Raw genomic sequence first — 20,387 nt, forward strand, 5'->3', positions numbered from 1 at the left:
CAAGTACATACATGTATACACATACAAACACACACAATGCACGTTCATTTTTGTTTTGTTTTCCGAGACAGGGTTTCTCTGTAGCTTTGGAGCCTATCCTGGAACTAGCTCTTGTAGACCAGGCTGGCCTCAAACTCACAGAGATCCACCTGCCTCTGCCTCCCGAGTGCTGGGATTAGAGGCATGCACCATTGCCTGGTTATATTCTTTTTTTAGTTGGTTCAGTTTCTCTGGAGAAGCCTAATACACCACCTTAGCACTTACTACTATGAATAAAGTTAGAATAAAACTTAGGAAGCAAACACTGATAATGAAACAAAAAACTTTTTTTTGTCTAGACCAGTGATTCTCAATCTTCCTAATGCTGTGCCCCTTTAATGCAGCTCTTCACGTTGTGGTAACCCCCAACCACAAAATTATTTTTGTAATGTAATACTACTTCATAACTGTAAATCATACTGTTATGAATCATAATGTAAATATTTTTAGAGACAGAGGTTTGCCAAAGGAGTAGCAATCCACAGGTTGAGAACTGCTGCTCTAGATGCTGCTTTAGGCATGACTCTCCTAGTTAGAGCAACAGCAAAATAGAGCAAACACTCTCAAGGCATAGATGCCAAAAGAAGGGCTCCAGCGGGCTCAAGCAAACACGGCAACAACAGGGTTTGTCTTTTACCCTTCTCCCCTTGCTACAAACTGTTAGATTATATTCCTAAAGCCAGCCACCTTGTCTGTTCCCTTATTTGGCACTTTCTCTCCCGATGTTGACAACCAATGTCCATCTTTTGAAGTCCAGCAATCAAAAGTCCTCTTTTGGCTACTCTTAATTAACATGCCCAATCAAAACAAACCGACTCATCATAAGGAGGGGTTCCCCCTTTCCTTTTATAAACTGTCATGTGCCTATGGGCTACAGCTGTCTCCTCTCTACCAGAGGCAATCCTTTGTCCCTTTGGGGCAAATATCCTTCCCCCCCCATACCCTGTTCCTTTTCCCTCAACCTCTGTCTCTCTCCTGTCTTTGCCTCTTTTTCTTTGTCCTTTGTCCCTCTGGTGCAAATACATCTCCTTTGTGCTGAGAACTTGTCCCATCCTTTCACCAAACAACAAGACTCGTTCAGGAGACTGGGGGTCAGTTAGTGACCTCCACTATTCTCACTTCCTGTCTGAGCGGCTTTCTTCCTACAGTACAGACCACTGAGGTACAAGCTCAATGCGGCGGTCCTACTGAACTCAAGTGGAAGAGACTAGAAAGAATTTGGAATGGCTAAAGTCATGGGATCGATACAACAGGGCACTAGAGAGCTAGATAAAAAAGAAAGGACTCTGGAATCCCCGGGGGACCTGTGAGTATCTTGCTAAGAGCTTTGATGAAGCACAAATTGTGGGCCTCAATAGCACTGTTCCTGACTCAGAAGATTCTGTTTGTTTTTGTTTGTTTGGTTTTTTGAGACAGGGTTTCTCTGTAGCTTTGGAGCCTGCCCTGGAACTAGCTCTAGTAGACCAGGCTGGCCTCGAACTCACAGAGATCCCCCTGCCTCTGCCTCCTGAGTGCTGGGATTAAAGGCGTGCGCCACCACCGCCCTATGACTCAGAAGATTCTGATAGAGGCCAGAAGAAAATGGCTGTGTGTGCATCAAGTTCACGGGTGATACCGATGCTCCTGATCAGAGGCTTCACTTTCAAATTCACTTTTATTGAACAAAACTATACGCTAAAAATAGAATTTCCTCCTAAAACACTCTCATTCACTCAGGTTCCCCTGAGGATTCAGGAAAACCACACAGCAGACTCTACTTTAAGCACACAGACGGAGCGCCTCAGGGCTTTTATGACTTACCTGAAGATCTTTCACATTTGGGAAAGGAATTCCTACTGTTATGACGGCACGGGCATTATCATCTGAGAAATCCAGACCCTCGCTCACTTTGCCGCGACAAACCGCTATGAGAAGGGCTCCATCTTAAACAATAGGAATTAGACATTTTTAAAAACATACTCAAAATTCTCCGAAATTGCTTATTCTTGTCATAAGTATTTTCAATAAATTTAAAGCAACATGGGATTGCTTTATGAGACACAGTTTTTAAATCTCATTATCTTTAACTAAATAAGAAAATTAAATTAGATAGAAATAGTAGCAAATCAATTTACAAACCGTGTGTTTTTAAAGATACTTATAGCCAGTCGTGGTGGCGCCTATCTTTAATCCCGGCACTCGGGACACAGAGGCAGGCAGATCTCTGTGAACTTGTGGCCAGCCAGATCTATAAAACACAAAGCAAGTTCCAGGACAGTCAGGGTTGTTACACTGAGAAACCACATCTAGAAAAACCAAAATAAAATAAAATAAAGTATGCTCAGAAGCTCAGAAGCAGGAGCAAATTAACTGAATAAGCATTAAATAAAGAAACTGAAATCCAATCATTACTTTTACCAGCCTGAATGCAGTCCCCTCTTTGTAGCAATCCTCCTGTAGCAGCCTCTGGGATGCTGTGTCTGGAGTTTTTGCTTGTTTCTAGTTTGTTCTGAGACAGTACTCAGTACATAAGCCATACTGGTCTTGAACTCTCATTCCCCTATCCCTTTGCTCCCCAAGAACTGAGATTCTTGCTCTCTCATACTTGGCTATAATCTTGTCTTTAAGAATGTATTTACATTTGTTGTTCTTGCAGAGAACTCAGGTTGTTTCTAACCCTCACATGGTACCTCAAGCTGCCTGGAACCACTGTTCCAGAGGATTTGGTGCCCTGGTGCAGGAGAATTGCCTGTTTCTGTCAATCATGTTTTAAATAAATGCTGATTGGCCAGGCAGAAAGTATAGGTGGGTCAACCAGGCAGGAAGTAGAGGCAGGGCAATAAGAACAGGAGAATTCTGGGAAGGAGGAAGCCCATTGCTCCTGAGTCCTGCCAGACCACGGAAGAAGCAGGATGTGACCTGCCCTGCTGAAAAAGGTACTGAGCCATGTGGCTAACATAGATAAGGATAATGGGTTAATATTAGTTATAAGAGCTAATACAAAACCTGAGCTAATGGGCCAATCAGTTTATATCTGATGTAGACTCTCTGTGTGATTTTCTCTGGGACTAAACGGCTGGGGGACCCGGCAGGACAGAAACCCCAAAAAGCAGGCCCTCATGTTACAGAATGGCGCCCAACCAAATGTTACAGTGCCCTCTTCTGACCTCCTTGGGCACTGTGTACACATGTGATGTACACACATATACTCAGGTCTATATGCATAAGATTATAAAATATATCTTTAAAAACTTATTAACAACTATGTTACAGTACCTTCATTGTTGCATTGTTCCTAAATTACTACTATGATCACTTATCAAACTCTCAAATGTGGAAACTGAGTCCTCAGTTACTTTCTATTGTTTGAGACAGGATCTGAATGCAGGCTGGCCTGCACGTACCACCCTCCTTCCCCGACTTCTGAGTGCTGAGATGACAGTCAAACACCACACTACTCCTGGTATTTTAAAAACCTAAGTTTAATTCTGGAGGCAGAGCTAGGTGGATCTCTGAAAGCTTGAGGCCAGCCTGGTCTACAGAGTGAGACCCTGTTTCAAACAACATGAACAAAACAAAGCATGTTATTTGGTAAGCTATAAGCACCAACTACATTACCTGTGTAAAATTCACAGACCTTACTTGGTCAGTGAGGAAGATATTTATACCTACCCTACCTTCCTTCTTGCACAAAATATTTCAGGAAGTAGAAGGCAAAAGGTGACTTAATATCTGAATATATATGTTCTTTTTATTTAACCTACTTTCTATTTACCTAAGACTTTAAAATATAATTTTCCCAAGTACAATTCACTTAAAAAGACAATATAAAATGACAATTTAACAGCACCAAATTCTACTTGCTTTATAGTATAAAAAGCCTTTTCACTGATCATAAAATTTCCTATTACCTTTTTCTCCTTTGAACTTGATGGCATCATAGTACACCTGCAGTAATTCATCAAAATCAGTTTTTTCTCCTCTTTGGGGTTCTGCAATGACTGTCTTCACTGACTCCAAACTATGCCATAAGCCAGTGGAAACCCAACGTTCTCTTAACTTCTCTAATAGCTAAAAGGAGATGGAGAAAGTTTATTTTGCAGTCTAGCTGAACAAAGACTTTTATTTGTAAATTACAAATACTAGAATAAAAAATCAAATTTTAACCTGTATCATAATGAACACACATTCTATTTATGTATTGTTAGATTAAAAATAAGAGACAGTGAAAAGCCCTACCTTAAAACAATCTTAAAAACATGGATGAGAGCAGAATACAATAAAATGTACGTATCAAAGCAAGATGAACACTTGGAAATACATCAACAGCTTGAATATATGTCATTTTAACAATCTAAACATAGAGTTAGGCATTATTTTCAATATGGTAGAAAATTAAATACAGCAAATGAAAACAAGCAAAAATGAATACAGAACTAAGTAACTGTGATAACTGCGGACTAGTTATCACAATGTCACTAGGTACCAAGAAACCAATTAAAATTCTCTAACAAACAAAACCTCATTTATTTTCTTAAGACAATTTATTGTTCTTAGAAATAAAATTTAAAAGAACATAAACCAAATTTTCTATTACTGCTATTTACTCAATGATTAGGGTTGATCATAACTTAATTTCCCCATAACATTATATTATGTTAAGAGTCATAGAACTGCCATTACTGAAAGTATTTTCTATTTGAAATGCCTCATGAATTGGTTGCTAGAATTTGATTTTTTAATATGCACTGTTTAGAAGTAAAAGTCTTGTGTTAGGAGTTAGACAGAACGAAAACCTTCTTGACAAATTCAAAACAACAGTGTGAAGGGGGGGTCAAGATGGGTTTTTATTTGGTGGGAAAAGATTGGTATTTTTTAAAAAAATGAAGTATAGAACAACATTAAATTCCTTAAATTTCTCTACGGAATAGCTATGTAGAATTGGATAAAAGTACCATCTCTAGAGGAAAGGAAACCAAATGAAATGTCCTACAAGTTTCCATAACAGCTGGTACTTAAAGGAATTTAATACAATGATATACCATTTTCCTTGAATTTGAAAACAAATAAAATATTTAATCATTGATATCTTGACTCAGAGATAACAACAATTACCAAACTTTGGGTCATAAATGCTCTAAGGTCTTGAGCAAACTCATTCTACTCAAGCAATACATGTATACATGATGTGTGCTTAGATTAGAAGAGGTCTACAGGAAAAAAAAAAAGCTTAAGAAATAACAAAGCAACTTAGTGAGACTGTGTCTCAAAATAAAAAGTAAGAAAAGGGCTGGGGTAAGGCTCAGAGGTAGAGTGTTTGCCTGCTATGTTCCAAGATTTAATGTCCAACCTCTCATACCACAAAACAAAACAGGAGAGTGGTGTTAAAACTTGTCTGAAAAATAAGGCACTGAGCTTACTGATATACCTGAGTTTATTGATTCCATGTGATTTTTAAGCAAAAATGTCAGCGTAACATAATTATATGACTAAGATTGTAATTCAGACAGTAGGCGAGAGAAAATAGGAGAACCAGAGCACTCCAAACATAGATCTCATCTTCCCAGTTTGCACTAAAACCTTATTGTTAGTGAAAAGTTTATCAGGAGGCAGAGGCAGGCGGATCTCTGTGAGTTGGAGGCCAGTCTGGTCTACAGAGCAAGTTCCAGGATAGGCTCCAAAGCTAAGGAAAAAACCTACTATAAGGTTGTCAACCTGAACATTCCCCCAGCTATCAAAACTGTTCTCTTCCTTCCATCCCTCCTTGACTTTTGTTCAACATCACTCTCTCAAACTTTCCTAAATCATTCTGTCAGAATTATAAACCATCTCTTATATACCCAGAATTCTTTTTCCCCTTCTCAAACTGTCTCAGACCCCTTGAGCTGCTGTAACAAAATGCCACAGACAAAGTAGAGAGGGAAAAGGGTTCTCTTCCTGCCATGTAGATGGCCTCCTTTACTCCATTTCCTCACATGGCCTTTTGCCTGTGCCTATGCAGAAGAGAGCAATGGGCTCTCTAGTGCCTTTTGGTGCAAAGACACTAATACTATAAGACCAGGTCCCATCCTCAAGGTCTTCGTATAACCTTAAGTACATCCTTAGAGGTTTGTCCCATCTTCAAATGTAACCAGACTGGAGGTTATAGTTGCCACATAAGCTTGTTAGCAGACACACATCAAGTAATAACATTATCTAACATATCCTTATCTTTTTATACCCAGGTTAACTTCAACTTCTCATCCCTGGAAATGTAAGGAAGGCAATTAACTTTTTTTAATGTTTAGTTCTCTGGTGATTGTCTAATACTAGAATACGTCACATGCAGAAAATGTTCAATAAATATGCTAGATGAACTTAATAATCAACAAAGTTCAAGCCAATGGCCAATCAAGGAAGATAAAGAAAGGCAAAATCAAAACAAAAACAAAACAAACAAAAATCCCACAACTACAAAACCTGGGGCCAAAGTCTTCTAAGAAAGATTATTCAAGTGATTAGTAAGATGACAAGAGATGGAGGGGAGAAGTGATACATTAGAGGACCCGAACCCAGGCTGGGGGTTTGCTGGTAAGGTCCATTAGCCTTCCCCTCCCTTCTCTTTACTCCATCCCCTTTTTCCTAGCCTCTTCTCCCTAGCCCCTGGTTCTCTTCCTCCTTTTCAATTTCGCCAAACAAATACTTAGGTCTACACCTTTTCTGCTCTCATTGAAGGTGACCCTCAAAGGGCATGTGTGCACAGTTTGTTTCCCTCTTGTCCGGAGTGACTGGATGCACAACCCGGTTGCTACAGTCTCTTAAATATCACAGCTAGGTACCTAGCAACCAAACAGCTGAAAGGAAAGTACTTGGACACAGACCTGCCTCTGTTTTTCAGGCTTACTACATGAGGAAAAACACAAGTATTTCTAAGCTATTTTTATAGGTCATAAAAAGTAAATGCTAGTCATATTCGGAGACTAGCTGACACACAGTGACAGAGATGATTTAGTTTACCAATTGCTGTTCACATTACTTGGATTCATTAGCCTTAGAGGCAGGTTTTTGAAAAAGTCACATCTCACAAATTAAAAGAATACTTTGGAGTGCCTGTGTCTTATCTGGATATTGTCATTTCACTTTTTCAAGCTTCTTAAAACCAGTATGTCACCAGGGAGGCAATAAGTCAGAATCCTGCATTTGTGCGCTGTCCATAGCTTTCACAGACCAGATGTTCAGTACATTAATAACGCACTCACCCGGAGTCTCTTTTTGAAACTTTAGAAAGTGCAAATTGCATTAAGACCTCTCTGCCCTCATTTACTGGTATTGTTACAATCCTAGCCCTTTGGAAAATGGTTTTTGGCATGTGTTTCTCTTCATAATTTTGCCATTTACTCACTTTAATAGCCAGTACTCAAGTCCTAATGTATTTAATAGTCCTGCCTAAATAGACTATCTCCTATAATCCTATTCACATAATTTGCTTTGTAGGTAAAATGTAATCATATTTTTTCCATCTGAAGATGATTCTTTGCTATTCATTTCATGAGGTATTAATATTTGAGAAATATATTCTTTCATCCAGGTGATATATATATCTATGAGTGGTAGGTTAGAAATAAGAGTATTTTTAAATACTAATAAAAATGAAAAATTAGTAGTTTTTCTAAATAACATCTTTAGTTAACGTAAGATGAGCATAGCCTTAATGTTCAGTATTCAAATATAAACTATAAAAAGACCTAAAACAGGGGCTGGAGAGATGGCTCAGAGGTTAAGAGCATTGCCTGCTCTTCCAAAGGTCCTGAGTTCAATTCCCAGCCACCACATGGTGGCTCACAACCATCTGTAATGGGGTCTGGTGCCCTCTTCTGGCCTGCAGGCATACACACAGACAGAATATTGTATACATAATAAATAAATATTAAAAAAAAAAAGAAAAAGACCTAAAACAGTAATTTCTACTCAAGTGCTTACATTTGACTTAGTACTCTGACTTCAACATCTCAGGGTTAAACTCGATGAATACTCTCACAGTCAGTAGTACACTTGGAGAAAGAATCTGGGTAGATACCACCCTGAAGTGAATACAAGGTTCACTGCAGTTTTGGCAACCTGAACAGAAACAAAAAATCCTGAAATTCTCCGAAAAAAGAGTATTCTTTTTACTAGTGGGTTAAAAGCTCAAGGAGTCTGAAGATGTCAGAGCTGCACTACTGAGAACAACCAGTTTTATACACAAAGATACACAGGAAAGCACAATAGTTAAAATGTGAATGTAAAAACCAAACAGTACTTAAGAAGTAATTCACATAGTTCAAGGGACAATCTAGTTAATTAAAATTTCTTGAACAGAAACTAGGAAGTTATAGCTATTTATGCATGGAAGAACTGTCTAACTTTGAAAAATGGATTCCGAACTTTTGTTGACTTACCAACACTGATAAACAGGAGATTCGTTAATGCATGGATTGAGCACATAATTAAAAATGTATATATTTGACCATTCTTGTTATTTTAAGAAGTGATAGCTTAGCAAACGTTGGATTAAATCTGGATGTATAAATTTATTCACACAAAAATCAACTGTGTGTTTGATTCTGTGAGATCAAGTACAATCCCCTCCCAAATCAACTGCATTTCTAAACTCCTGTAAAAAGAAAAGAACTAATGTTAACTAGAACGTGATGGCAGAGCTACATTGTGAGAACCAACACAGACTACAGGCTGAGAAAAACAAAGGAGCAAGAAGCAAATACTGCAATGTTTCCTACGTGACCACTATCAGATACCGCTAGGCTGAATCTGCAGCAAACCTGAACTACGCAATCTGTAGGGACAATACGTGGGAAAAGCTTCGTTTACAATGTAGAAGATTGTAACAAAAATACTGACAACATGTGACAGGTGAGGAAGCATTAAAGCATCACACCAACAAAGAGACTCACAGACCACAAAACCCATCAGCAAGAGAAAAAACTAAGTTTCTACAAAATAACCAGAACAAATCGGAAAATGACAGCGGTTGGTCCTAACCTACTGTGAGGGTAGAACAGACATTGTCACCCAAGGGCTCAGGGGCTGAGGGCCTGGTAGGCAGCATGTAAGGCGGCATGGCTTATCTAGAAATAGGTCACTCCTTTACAACCTTGAAGAGCATGCTGGGTCCCTGAGACCTTATTTTCCTTGTGCCCGGTTTCTAGATGCCATGAGGTGAGTTTTCTACCGAGTGCTTCTACCATGAGGCCTTGCCACAGGCCTAAGAGCAGTCTGGTAGAGTGGCCACAGACTAAAACCTCTGAAAGCTTGAGCTGTTCCCTCTGCAAAATACTTCCTCTCAGGTATTTCATCACAATGATAGAAAGCTAACACAAGTACCAATAATTACCATGAATACAATGAATCCAACTATATAGTTAAAAAGTCATAGAGAATGAATACATAAAATATATAACCTAGGGCTCAGTATGATGGTGTATGCCTTTAATCCAACATTCAGAAGGAAGAGACAGGCAGCTCTCTGTGGGTTCAAAGTCCTGTTTTTTTTTTCTGTTTTGTGTTTTGTTTTTTTTTAAGAAGCTAAAAGGAAAAACCCCTAACTATATGCTCCATAGAAGAGAATTACCTCCCCTGAAAGGACATATAAAAATAAGGAAGGCATGCAAAAAGATCCCCCCCTTCCAAGGCTCAGGGATTACTGCAGAAGAGGGGGTAGAAAGAATGCAAGCACCAGATACAGTGGATGAATACAGGGAAACAGTATCCTCTAGACACACAGGGCAGCTATACATATGAACTGAAGTTGTTTGTCTCTGCTAAGAACATAAACCTATATATAGAAAACTCTAACACCACTAACAAAACAAAAACCCTAAAAAGTAAGTTAAAAAAATTAAAGTTGCAGAATATAAAATCAACATGCAGAAATCTGTAGTATGGGCTGAAAGGGACGTAGAGGCAGAGTTTGCCTGCCTAACATGTGCAAAGTCCTGGGTTCTATTCTAATACAGTGAAAAGAAAAACATCTGTGATCTTTCCATATGCGAACAATGATCCATAAAAACGGAAGGAAGGACACCTGCGAGCCCCTCTAGAGTCAAGTCTCTTGCCAACCCTAAGATGGCTCCCTTAGTTAGGATATATACTTCCCTGCTCCTGTATCCACCCTTCCTATATCCCAACCATCCCATTCCCCCAAGCTCCTCCCATCCTCCCCTTCTCACATTTCTCACCCCATTTTCCCTTAGCCCCATGCCACCTCACCCGCAAGTTCCCAGTTTTTGCCCGGCAATCTTGTCTACTTCCCCTATCCAGGCGGATGACTATACGTTTTTCTTTGGGTTCACTTTCTTATTTAGCTTCTCTAGGATCACAAATTATATGCTCAATGTCCTTTATTTATGGCTAGAAACCAATTATGAGTGAGTACATCACATGTTCCTCTTTTTGGGTCCGGGATACCTCACTCAGGATAGTGTTTTCTATTTCCATCCACATGAACTGGCTTTGTGGGAGCTTAGCCTGTTTGGATGCTCACCTTCCTGGACCTAGATAGAAGTGGGAGGACCTTGGTCTTCCCGCAGGGCAGGGAATTTGGACTGCTCTTCAGTATCGAGAAGGAGGGGGAATGGAGTGGGGGGAGGAGAAGAGGAGTGGGGATAGGGGAAGGGGAGTGGGGGGAGGGGCAATATGTGGGAGGAGGGGGAGGGAAATGGGAAACGGGGAGCAGGTGGAAATTTTAATTAAAAAAGAATAATAATAATAAAAACACCGAAGGAAGGAAACAATAAAGAAACTTTTTACTGACCAGAGAGACAACTTATAGATTTGAAAGGAAAAAGTTGCATCCACTAAGGGCTTAATAATCAAAATATATTCCCAATACGACAAAATAAAAGCGGAAAGAGGGAAGAAGGAGGAAGAAAAGGAAACAAGAGGGGAAATTTTAAAATGAGGGGAATAAAAAGAATTTGAGAAAGAAAGGGAAAAAGAGGCAAAAAGAAATCAAGCAACAATTGGAGGCCATCAAGAGAGACCCAGATGGGATACACAACCTTCAGAGAAGGAAACTGGGGAGATGGGAGATGAGGGTCATGGGATCAAGGTGAGGGACCTAGGTCCCAGTTCCTGCTCCAGAATCCTGGTTGACAGTCTGGGTCTCTAGCAGGCTCAGAACTGTGACTGGGGACTGGGCGGGCACACAACTAGGACTTCCAGTTGGTAGTCAGTAGGTGGGACATTGTAAAAGTATCAGTGAGGTTCCCAGCAGCCTGGGTGAGAAGTGCCAGGAACAAAGGTCCAATCTTCGAAGCCCCGAGGCCACCCCTTAACCAAGCTATTTTAATTATTTACCAAAATGTGATTTGTGCTCACCAACTATTTTCCAGTGACCACAGGAAAGAACACAAGTATGCCAATGTCTGTGGTTAGGTAGCAGATAAGCTGAACAACTACTGCGCCTAACCTCTAACTGCATAATCACTTTACCACAACCCTAAGATCTTAACACCATAAAGAGCTCTTCTACTTAACACAGAAGCAGCGTTCTACCTACAGAAATGTCAAACATCTAAATAATAATATTAAACTTGGGTGCAGCAATTTAGTTTGTCTTTTAGATTAGCTTAAAAATGGCAAACATCACACTAGTAGCATTGTAAATTTCGCAACATAAAAACTTAATGCTAATAGTTGGGCGGTGGTGGCCTTTAATTCCAGTCACTCAGGAGGCGGAGGGAGAGGCAGGCAGATCTCTGTGAGTACAAAGCCAGCATGGTATACAGAGCTAGTTCCAAGACCGCCTCCAAAGTTACAGACAAACCTGTGTCAAAAAAAAAAACAAAAAACAAAAAACAAAAAAACAAATAAAAACATAATGCTAAACAATAATATATAAAAAACTCTTAATAAAGACTGAACAGAAAAACTTCATTTTATTCTTTACTTAACATTCAATGGTGAATGAAAAGATGTTCCTCAAGGAAAATGGGTCACACAACTTAGTTATGAAATATAAAGGAACATCAAAGTCTGCAACAGAGAGAAAAAGACCAAAGCTTCTTCTGGCACGAGACAACGCCTTTTCAAAGTCATTCCATGGAATCTTGCCATCTATTCAGCCCATAAGCATGATCGCTCAATGACTTCTAAGGCAGAGCGCTACCAAGTTAAACAACAGAGTCAAAATCGAATTGAACTTGAGGGAAGCATGGCAGAGGCCAGAGAGCATCATATTCTCTTGCTAAAGGTGCTGGGAACGGTCTTTTGAAAGAGCAGTAAGCACTCTTAACCACTAAGCTATCTCTCCAGCCAGAGTGCTATGCTTCAGGAGTGAATTATATGATTGGGAATTACACTGCAAGGGAACCCACCTGTGATATCTTGTACTCAAGCTGAAGAGAAATACGTTACTGTGTGTAGTCAGTTCCACTATTAGAAAAGGGTTCCACAAATTATGGATTACATCCCTGTGCCAGCTATAGAGGAGAGGTTTGAAAACTGGTGCCCTCTCCTGGCCTCCTTGGGCACCAGGGACACACGTGATGCACAGATGCAGACAAAGCATTCAGAGACATAAAATAAATCTAAAAAACGTTACTAAAATATACACAAGAGCCGGGCGGTGGTGGCGCACGCCTTTAATCCCAGCACTCGGGAGGCAGAGGCAGGTGGATCTCTGTGAGTTCGAGACCAGCCTGGTCTACAAGAGCTAGTTCCAGGACAGGCTCCAAAACCACAGAGAAACACTGTCTCAAAAAAAAAAAAATAAAAATAAAAATAAAATAAAAAAAAATAAAATAAAATATACACAAGACAAAACAAAAAGGAAATCATGTGTGTCAGAAGGAAGGAAGGAAGGAAGGAAGGAAGGAAGGAAGGAAGGAAGGAAGGAAGGGGAAGGAAAGGAAAGGAAAGGAAAGGAAAGAAAGAAAGAAAGAAAGAAAGAAAGAAAGAAAGAAAGAAAGAAAGAAAGAAAGGACCACCATAATGGAACAAATAGCGAGGGGAAAGACAGAACCAAGGAAATGGAAAAATGGCTTAAGTAACTGGGAGTGGTGACACACACCTTTAATTCCAGCCTAAAAAGGCAGAGGTAGGAAGACAGATCTCTGGGAGTATGAGGTCAGCCTGGTCTACAGAGTTCAAGATAGCCAAGGCTATACAGTGAAACCCTTTCTTCCCTAAAAACAAACAAACAAACAAACAAACAAACAAAGGCAGAGCTCCTTTCTTAATTACTACTGCTCAATGCTTCATGTATGAACAGTAAACCTTACAATCAAAGTACATAGACAGAACTGGTTTAAACCACCATGGTCTATCCATATGGTGATGACCAAAGATCCATGTTAGATCAAAAGACATAAAGACTGAAAGCCTTGGGATACAGCTCAATGAAATAATGTTCGCCTAGTGTGCACAAAGCTCTGGGACTGCCCTCAGTGTAATGAAGAAGGGGGAGGAGGAGGAGAACGTACTACGATTCCTTCTGGCCAGATGCATGAAGCAAAACAATGGGCAACAAAGGATGCTTAGATTCATTCTACCAACATGAAGAAGAACAAGTTGCCTGTAAGAATAAAAATAACAGGGCTGGAGAGATAGCTCAGAGGTTAAGAGCACTGACTGCTCTTCCAGAGGTCCTGAGTTCAATCCCCAGCAACCACATGGTGGCTCACAACCGTAGGTAATGAGATCTGGTGCCCTCTTCTGGCCTGCAAGTATACATGCAAGCAGAACACTGTATACATAATAAATAAAAAAAATCTTTAAAAAATTGTTTAAAAAAAAGAATAAAAATAACATATAAACAGTACTCTTATATTAATAACATTTTTTAAGAAAATGTAGACGTTTATTGAAATTGTCTTAGAGAAAACAAACACATAATCCCTAAGCCTGATCTCATGACTACTGCCCTCCAAAGGTCCACTCCACACAATAGAGCCACCACACAGTTGTTCTTAGAGAGTTCAAACCAGCTTTTCTCCCCGCTACCCTAACCCCACTCATCTCTGGCCAGTTCCTTCATCTCTTTACCGATCATTTTTTAATGCAGGAGTGATCTTATGTCTTTGAGTTTTTTTCCCCTTTCATTTTGAATGCCTGGGTGGAGGTGAACCAGAAGAAAAAATACAAGGTTAAGAGACACAGGAGCGCACCTGTGACATCTGGATGGTTCTGAGCCATAACTGGTGCTAGGGATCAACTAAGGGCCTCGGAGGCAATATATTAAAACTCATTCCTGATTGGTTCACGCAATCCCAGCACTCAGGGGACTAAGCAGGAAGAATGTCAAGGGATTAAGATCAACCTGAGCTATGGAGAACTTCTCTCAAAAGACAATGATATCTTTGGATCACAAACATTATTCGTGTACCATTTTCCTAGTATTTTAGAAAATGAGTTAATTTTGACAGCATTAGAGTCCACTTGGAGTCAACACAACTCACACACCAAGTCAATGCAGAAAACAAAAAACTATTTTTGCTACTGATTGGTCAGAGTCGCAGGACAGACTCGGGAGCTGAACTGCGAGTCCCAAGCCAGAATGTTACAACGCTTTTATACAAGAAAACCACAACAACATCTAAGCCAAGTTACAGTTGCATTTTTCTATCAGCCAGGATTCAGGGATAGGGGACTTTCCTAGGAACACTGATCTATGTGGTAATAACATTTTATAGCAAAAAAAAAAAAAAAGTCCTATCTTTCCTAGTGAGACTTTTAAGTGAAGCAGTAATAAAACAAAAAGGCAACACCTGTCACAAATAAAATAACATGATACTGGAAGAATCGTAATTATCTTGTCTCTCAGTCTAGAAATTTATTGTGGTAATCCCACATCTCTTTTAGAGGCAAATAAATAAATAAATTAAACAAAAACCAACAAATAGTAAACAACTCCTTGCCTTGTAAGATGGCAAAAAGCACAAAATTCCTTGGCTCACAGTCTGGCACACAGATAACAAAAGCATTCCCACTTCGTCCTGGAACTCAAATGTTTCAGTATGCTGGAAGGTAGCACAGAGATTCCGGCCCTTAGGGCCTGAGCCAACAGTACCAACCCAAACCTAGAAAGGAATATTTTAGAATTAGCGTTATGCCTAAATAAAACAGGAAAATTAATATTTAGTTCGCAGTGATTTACAGAAAAAGATGACAAAACAAACTTACCAGAAATTTATTTTGAACCTGGAAGCCTTTAATACTTTTAATTAATTGAATACAATTAGGCTGGTACCTATCTAAAATCCTAACTCCTGAATACCATTGTAATCCTCACAGTAACTGCAAAGATATGACCATCAGCAACTCCTGTTCCAGGGGATCCCACACCCTCTTCCGTCCTCTGCAGGCACGTGGTATACTTACACATCCAGGCAAACACTCGCACACATAAACTTTAAAAAAAAATACATGTATGGTTAATCTTGGCTGTCTCTTGGCTGGATCTGGAACTAACTAAACACAAGCCGCTGGGCACTCCTGTGAAGGATTTGCTTGGTCAGATTATTTGAAGCAGGACGACCCATCCTTATTGTGAATGGCAATGTCTGGTGGCGGCCCAGATAAAAAGACATGGTTTGTCTGTCGCCTTCGCTCTTGCTGGCAAGTTCATCTATCCTGTTGCTGTGGCATTCCTTCACTGATATTAGTCACGTTCTCTAGGGTTCTAATGTAGACCTAAACAGCAACTCTCCAGGAACCGAGGCCTTCGGCTCCAGACTGGGACTACTGAGACGTCCAGTCGTGGATGTGTCAACTGCCAGATTCGCAGCCTCTCGGTGTGAGACAGCTATTGCCAGACTACCTGGACCACACCTGTGAGTCAGTCTGCACTGCCCCTTTAAAAATAGTCATTTTTAGCAATTAATACAGATTGTGGTACCAGGAGTAGTTTTAGAGAAACAAGATTTCAGGATGAATTTCTCTAGTGGATTGGTGGTATCTGAGGCTGGCTAACCAACTCACTGAAGCCTACAGTTACCACAGGCTCGGCTGGTTGCATGGAAAGCACTGACGTCCATCTATAGTAAGGACATCATCTATAGTAAGAGGGTGTGGACTATCTAAAGACCTTACTGAGGTACACATGACTGATCTCCTGAAGTCCATGGTGTGGACTATCTAAAGACCTTACTGAGGTACACATGACTGATCTCCTGACTTACCTCCTGTGAGGAATAAGGAATTTAGTGACTCTACACATAAGACTTTTGACAATTTGTAGAAAAATAAAGAAAACAATGCTGGCTGGTTGCTTCGAGCATCTCTGGATAAAGTGACAAAGGAGAAGAATGAGCTTGGTGATAAAATTAAATTAACTGGTTCCAGATGTGCATAAACAATTGAAAAGTTTCTAAGTGTGACTGAAGGAGAATCTTTTCCCTCTCAACCACAGAGCTTGTCAAAATCAAACCCAAGTCCTCATTAGATTGGCACATGTTAACAAAACAAATGTATGGCCGGTCTGGAAGGCCGTCGGCAGTTAACGTGAGAGAGCTGGCTGGAAAAGAGTAAGCTCCTCTAACTTGGGTTAGAGGTATGTGGGAGGACCCTACCAATGCTAAAGACACAGAAGGTTTATTTTGCCCAAGGAAATAAGTCTCTCCACTCCAACAGAGAATGCTTCCCTATTCCTACTCTCTCCATAGATAGTATATTTTTCTCTCTCTCTACTGACATCTATACACACATATAAAGGAAGAAAGGAAGGAGAAGCTAACATAACTAAATGTTAACAATTGATGAATATAGTGAAAAGATATAAAATAATACTATTATTTCAACTTTTCTTAAATTTATAATTTTAAGAAACACTTACTTTTACTATTTTTCATTTCATGTGTGTTTGTGTGCAGGTGCCAAGGAGGCCAGGGAATCAGATGCCCCTGGAGCTGGAGTTACAAGTGCCTGTGAACCACCCAGAGCAGTGCTGGGACCTAAACCTGGATCCTCTGCAAGAGCAAGAAGTACTTTTAAGTGTTGGTCTATCTCTCTAGCCTTGGAATTTATATTTTCTTCTAAAGAAAAAGTGAAGAAAATCAATAGGCATATAGCTATACAATGATGCTTCCTGCAGCAAAGGAAGAAATTTGATACGTTTGATACATGCTGTCCCAGATGAATGCTGAGGACATCAGCTACAATACTGACAACGCTTTAAGCTGTTATGCTAAGTACAGAAGAAAAAAAGAGCCAATCACAGAAAGACACGCACCTTGGGATTGCACTTACAAGAGTTATCCAGATAGAACAGTAAAAGTCACAGAAACAGAAAGAAGAATGTTAGGGGCTGGTGAAGAAGGAGAAATGAAAAAGGTTTTGAGATTAACTGTGCCAGCAAATGGATATATGTAATATTAAGCTGTGCACTTAAAAATGGTAAATTGGTAATTTTTATTCCACATGGATATTTTAACTCATAATTGAGATTGAAAGGTAATTTTCAAGCTGACAGACAATATGGAAACACTGTTTAGTTATGCCATATGCATTATTATGATTCAGTAAAACTCCAGGTTAAATGGACTTTGTACATTAGAGTGAAGACATAATTAATTATAGAATAGCAATCTTATGAAAAATTACACTGAATTTGCTGACCTGCATTCACTTCTGCTTCTAAACGGGGCAGCAGGAAATGTGGAGCCTATACTCCCACTGCACTACTGCTAAAAGCGATGCTTCTCAATGGGCTCACGCTGGCATTTGGGGAAGCAAATTCTTAGTTACACAGAGATGTAGAATTATCAGTCCCAACCACTAAATGTCAGTAGTTTTCAGACACTAAAAGTGCCCCCACAAGTAAACCTAGAGTACACAAAGTTTTACAAAGAATTAGAACCATGTTAGGTATATAGGTGATGTTAAGTTAGTAGCTAACTACTTCAAATTACTTCATAAAAAGAAAGAGAGCCAGAAGTGCTGACTCGTACCTACAGGTTCAGCACTTGAGAGGTAGTGGCAAGTAGATCAGGAGTTCAGAGTCACCCTTGACTATACAGCAAGCCTATACAGCACAAAACAAAACAAAAAGGTGATGGAGAGATGGCTCACTGAGTAAGAATGTGTACGGCTCTTACAGAAGGCCTTGGTTCTCATAACCCACGTCAACTGCTTCACAAATGCTTGCACCTCAAGTTCTAGGGATGCCTCTTCTGGCCCATGCAGGCATCTGCATGGGCCCAGCACAAATAAGCTGATGAAGGTATACCAAGGAATTTTTAGTAGTCATTGAGTCCAAAGAGTCACAGCTGCCAGGGCAGCATTGGTACTTGGTGCACTGGTAAGCAGTTGACAAGATTACCTTTTATTGTTCGAGACCAGCCTGGTCTACAAGAGCTAGTTCCAGGACAGGCTCAAAAACCACAGAGAAACCCTGTCTCGAAAAACCAAAAAAAAAAAAAAAAAAAAAAAAAAGATTATCTTTTATTCTAAAACTAAAATGTTAATTTCCTATCAGAGTTTGCTTATTAGAATTGATGGCATCCTTTAAGTTACTTATATGGAATTACACTCAGGTAAAAAGACTGAGAGCTTCAACAAAATAAAGCAAAGCAGCTCACCTGTGAGTTACTGATGACATGATTAGCCTCTAGCTGGATGTTAAATGTAACACCAAGCTCAGATGAAAATGATTTTAGAGGTGACAGTGTTCCTGATGTTAGAACAATGGTTCGTACTTTGTTATTAATATCTGAAAAGGCCTACAAGGAAACACGGAACAAATGAGGTCATCTTTTGAAAAAGCCAAACAGTCATTTAATTATTGGTTCTGGTCAAGATGAGTTTGCACTTAGGGCAGAGTGAGCTTACCACAGCTGGATTTAAGCACCAAAAGTTTAGCACATTAACTCCAATTTTCTGTCGTGAATGTTTCTTATTTTTTGGTAGAGCCAAGACTCCATTTTTATCAAAAACAGCAATCTGATTTGTCCAGGAATAAGTTTGTTGAATAGCAATTTTATAATCATCTGCAAATCTAAATGCAAAGACAATGCTAACTGAATGACACAACATCATAAAACAATGATCACGTTACATAACATCAAAGCTGATACTCACAAAACTCAACATCCTGACACGCCTTCCCACACAAAGAAACCACAGCCACCCTCACTGGGTAATAAATGAAATTTTCAAAGATCAACCTGATGAATGCCATTTTTAACTTAGGAGACTCTTAAATGTTACAGCTGTCTAAATGTATAGACTATTCTTACTGACACAGATTCGGAGCAATTGAAATGAGTCTTTTTCTCACTAATGAAAATAAATATTAAATCAGTAAATAAGTGGGTTTAATGAACTATTCTTTGACTTTTGGTCCTCCAGTCCTAAGTTTAGGAATCTTCATTTTAAGTGTAATTTGGGTCTTGTCTGTCAGTACCTGCTATTTTCTCTCAAGAGGTAGTCCAGCACCATGAAGAGCCCTTTGAGCATTATCTGAGTTGAAGCACTAATAATAGGTATTTGTACTGCTTCTTCTTTACCGTGGACCGATGCCACTTTTTCTTCTTTTTGAAGAACAGTTGAAAAATGTCTCTGGAAGAAATTACCATGTTATTCATGAAGGGGTAGAAAGGGCGACAGAAGGAAAAATCCTTTGCAAAGTATAAATACAAGCCAAAATGAAGCAGGAATACATGACTGCAAAAATGCAGGTCATTTTGCATTTCTACTTTTGCCTCTTTACCTATCACAGTGGCTAGGATGAAACTCTCAGGCTTTGTGCATACCAGAAATTCATTCAGTAACTGACCTACAACCTAAAACCAGCAATGGAGTTTGGATTTCCATGCTAGCAAACACTCCTCTGAATCAAAGGCACTTTAGTAATAGGATGCTTCAGTAAAGACACTTAGAAGGATAACTTCTTCAGCTGGTGTGCTATTTAGTACCTTTCAAAAGCAATGAACTAAAATAAAAAAAAAAATCCAATTGACTTTTAACAGAGTTTATGTTTCCCTGAATGCCTGAATTATATACGCAAGAACTCAGGTAATGAGACTATCACATGATAAACAAATTTTAATAATATCTATTTTTGTTCCTGTTGTTTTGGTGAATGAATCCAGGTATTCAAGAATACTAGGAAGGGCCAGGCATGGTGTTGCACGCCTTTAATCCCAACATTTGGGAGGTAGAAGTGTTATTCCGAAATTACTAATCATGTAATTTCCAATGCAAATTACATGAGGGTCTTTGTTTTACAAACCCAAGTCTGGAACACCACTTTCCAGCATCCCAGCGAGGTGGGTGAGGAAAGGGTGGCAGGGAGCCTGGGGAGGAGAGAACTTTAAAAGGGGAGTTCATGTCCTGTCATCTAGGCATAGGGTAAGGTAGTTTCTGAAACCATTGGTCAGTTTTTGGGCGCTAAA

The 20,387-nt window shown here is 39.6% G+C and overlaps 1 protein-coding gene across 1 annotated transcript in view; it reads right to left on the reverse strand.

Moving 5' to 3' along the window:
• Brip1 (BRCA1 interacting helicase 1) overlaps positions 1-20,387 on the reverse strand; it is a 113,526-nt gene that overhangs the window by 37,000 nt on the left and 56,139 nt on the right. Inside the window, exons 10-15 of the mRNA XM_057775036.1 lie at positions 19,397-19,551; positions 18,823-18,988; positions 18,573-18,713; positions 14,913-15,074; positions 3,930-4,089; positions 1,840-1,961 (exon numbers count right to left, since the gene is read on the reverse strand). Of these exons, the coding sequence (XP_057631019.1) occupies positions 1,840-1,961; positions 3,930-4,089; positions 14,913-15,074; positions 18,573-18,713; positions 18,823-18,988; positions 19,397-19,551 (906 nt within the window). The remainder of the gene's footprint in view (positions 1-1,839; positions 1,962-3,929; positions 4,090-14,912; positions 15,075-18,572; positions 18,714-18,822; positions 18,989-19,396; positions 19,552-20,387) is intronic.

The sequence above is a fragment of the Chionomys nivalis genome, chromosome 7, assembly GCF_950005125.1.
Source record: "Chionomys nivalis chromosome 7, mChiNiv1.1, whole genome shotgun sequence".
In the NCBI taxonomy this organism is placed as follows: domain Eukaryota; kingdom Metazoa; phylum Chordata; class Mammalia; order Rodentia; family Cricetidae; genus Chionomys; species Chionomys nivalis.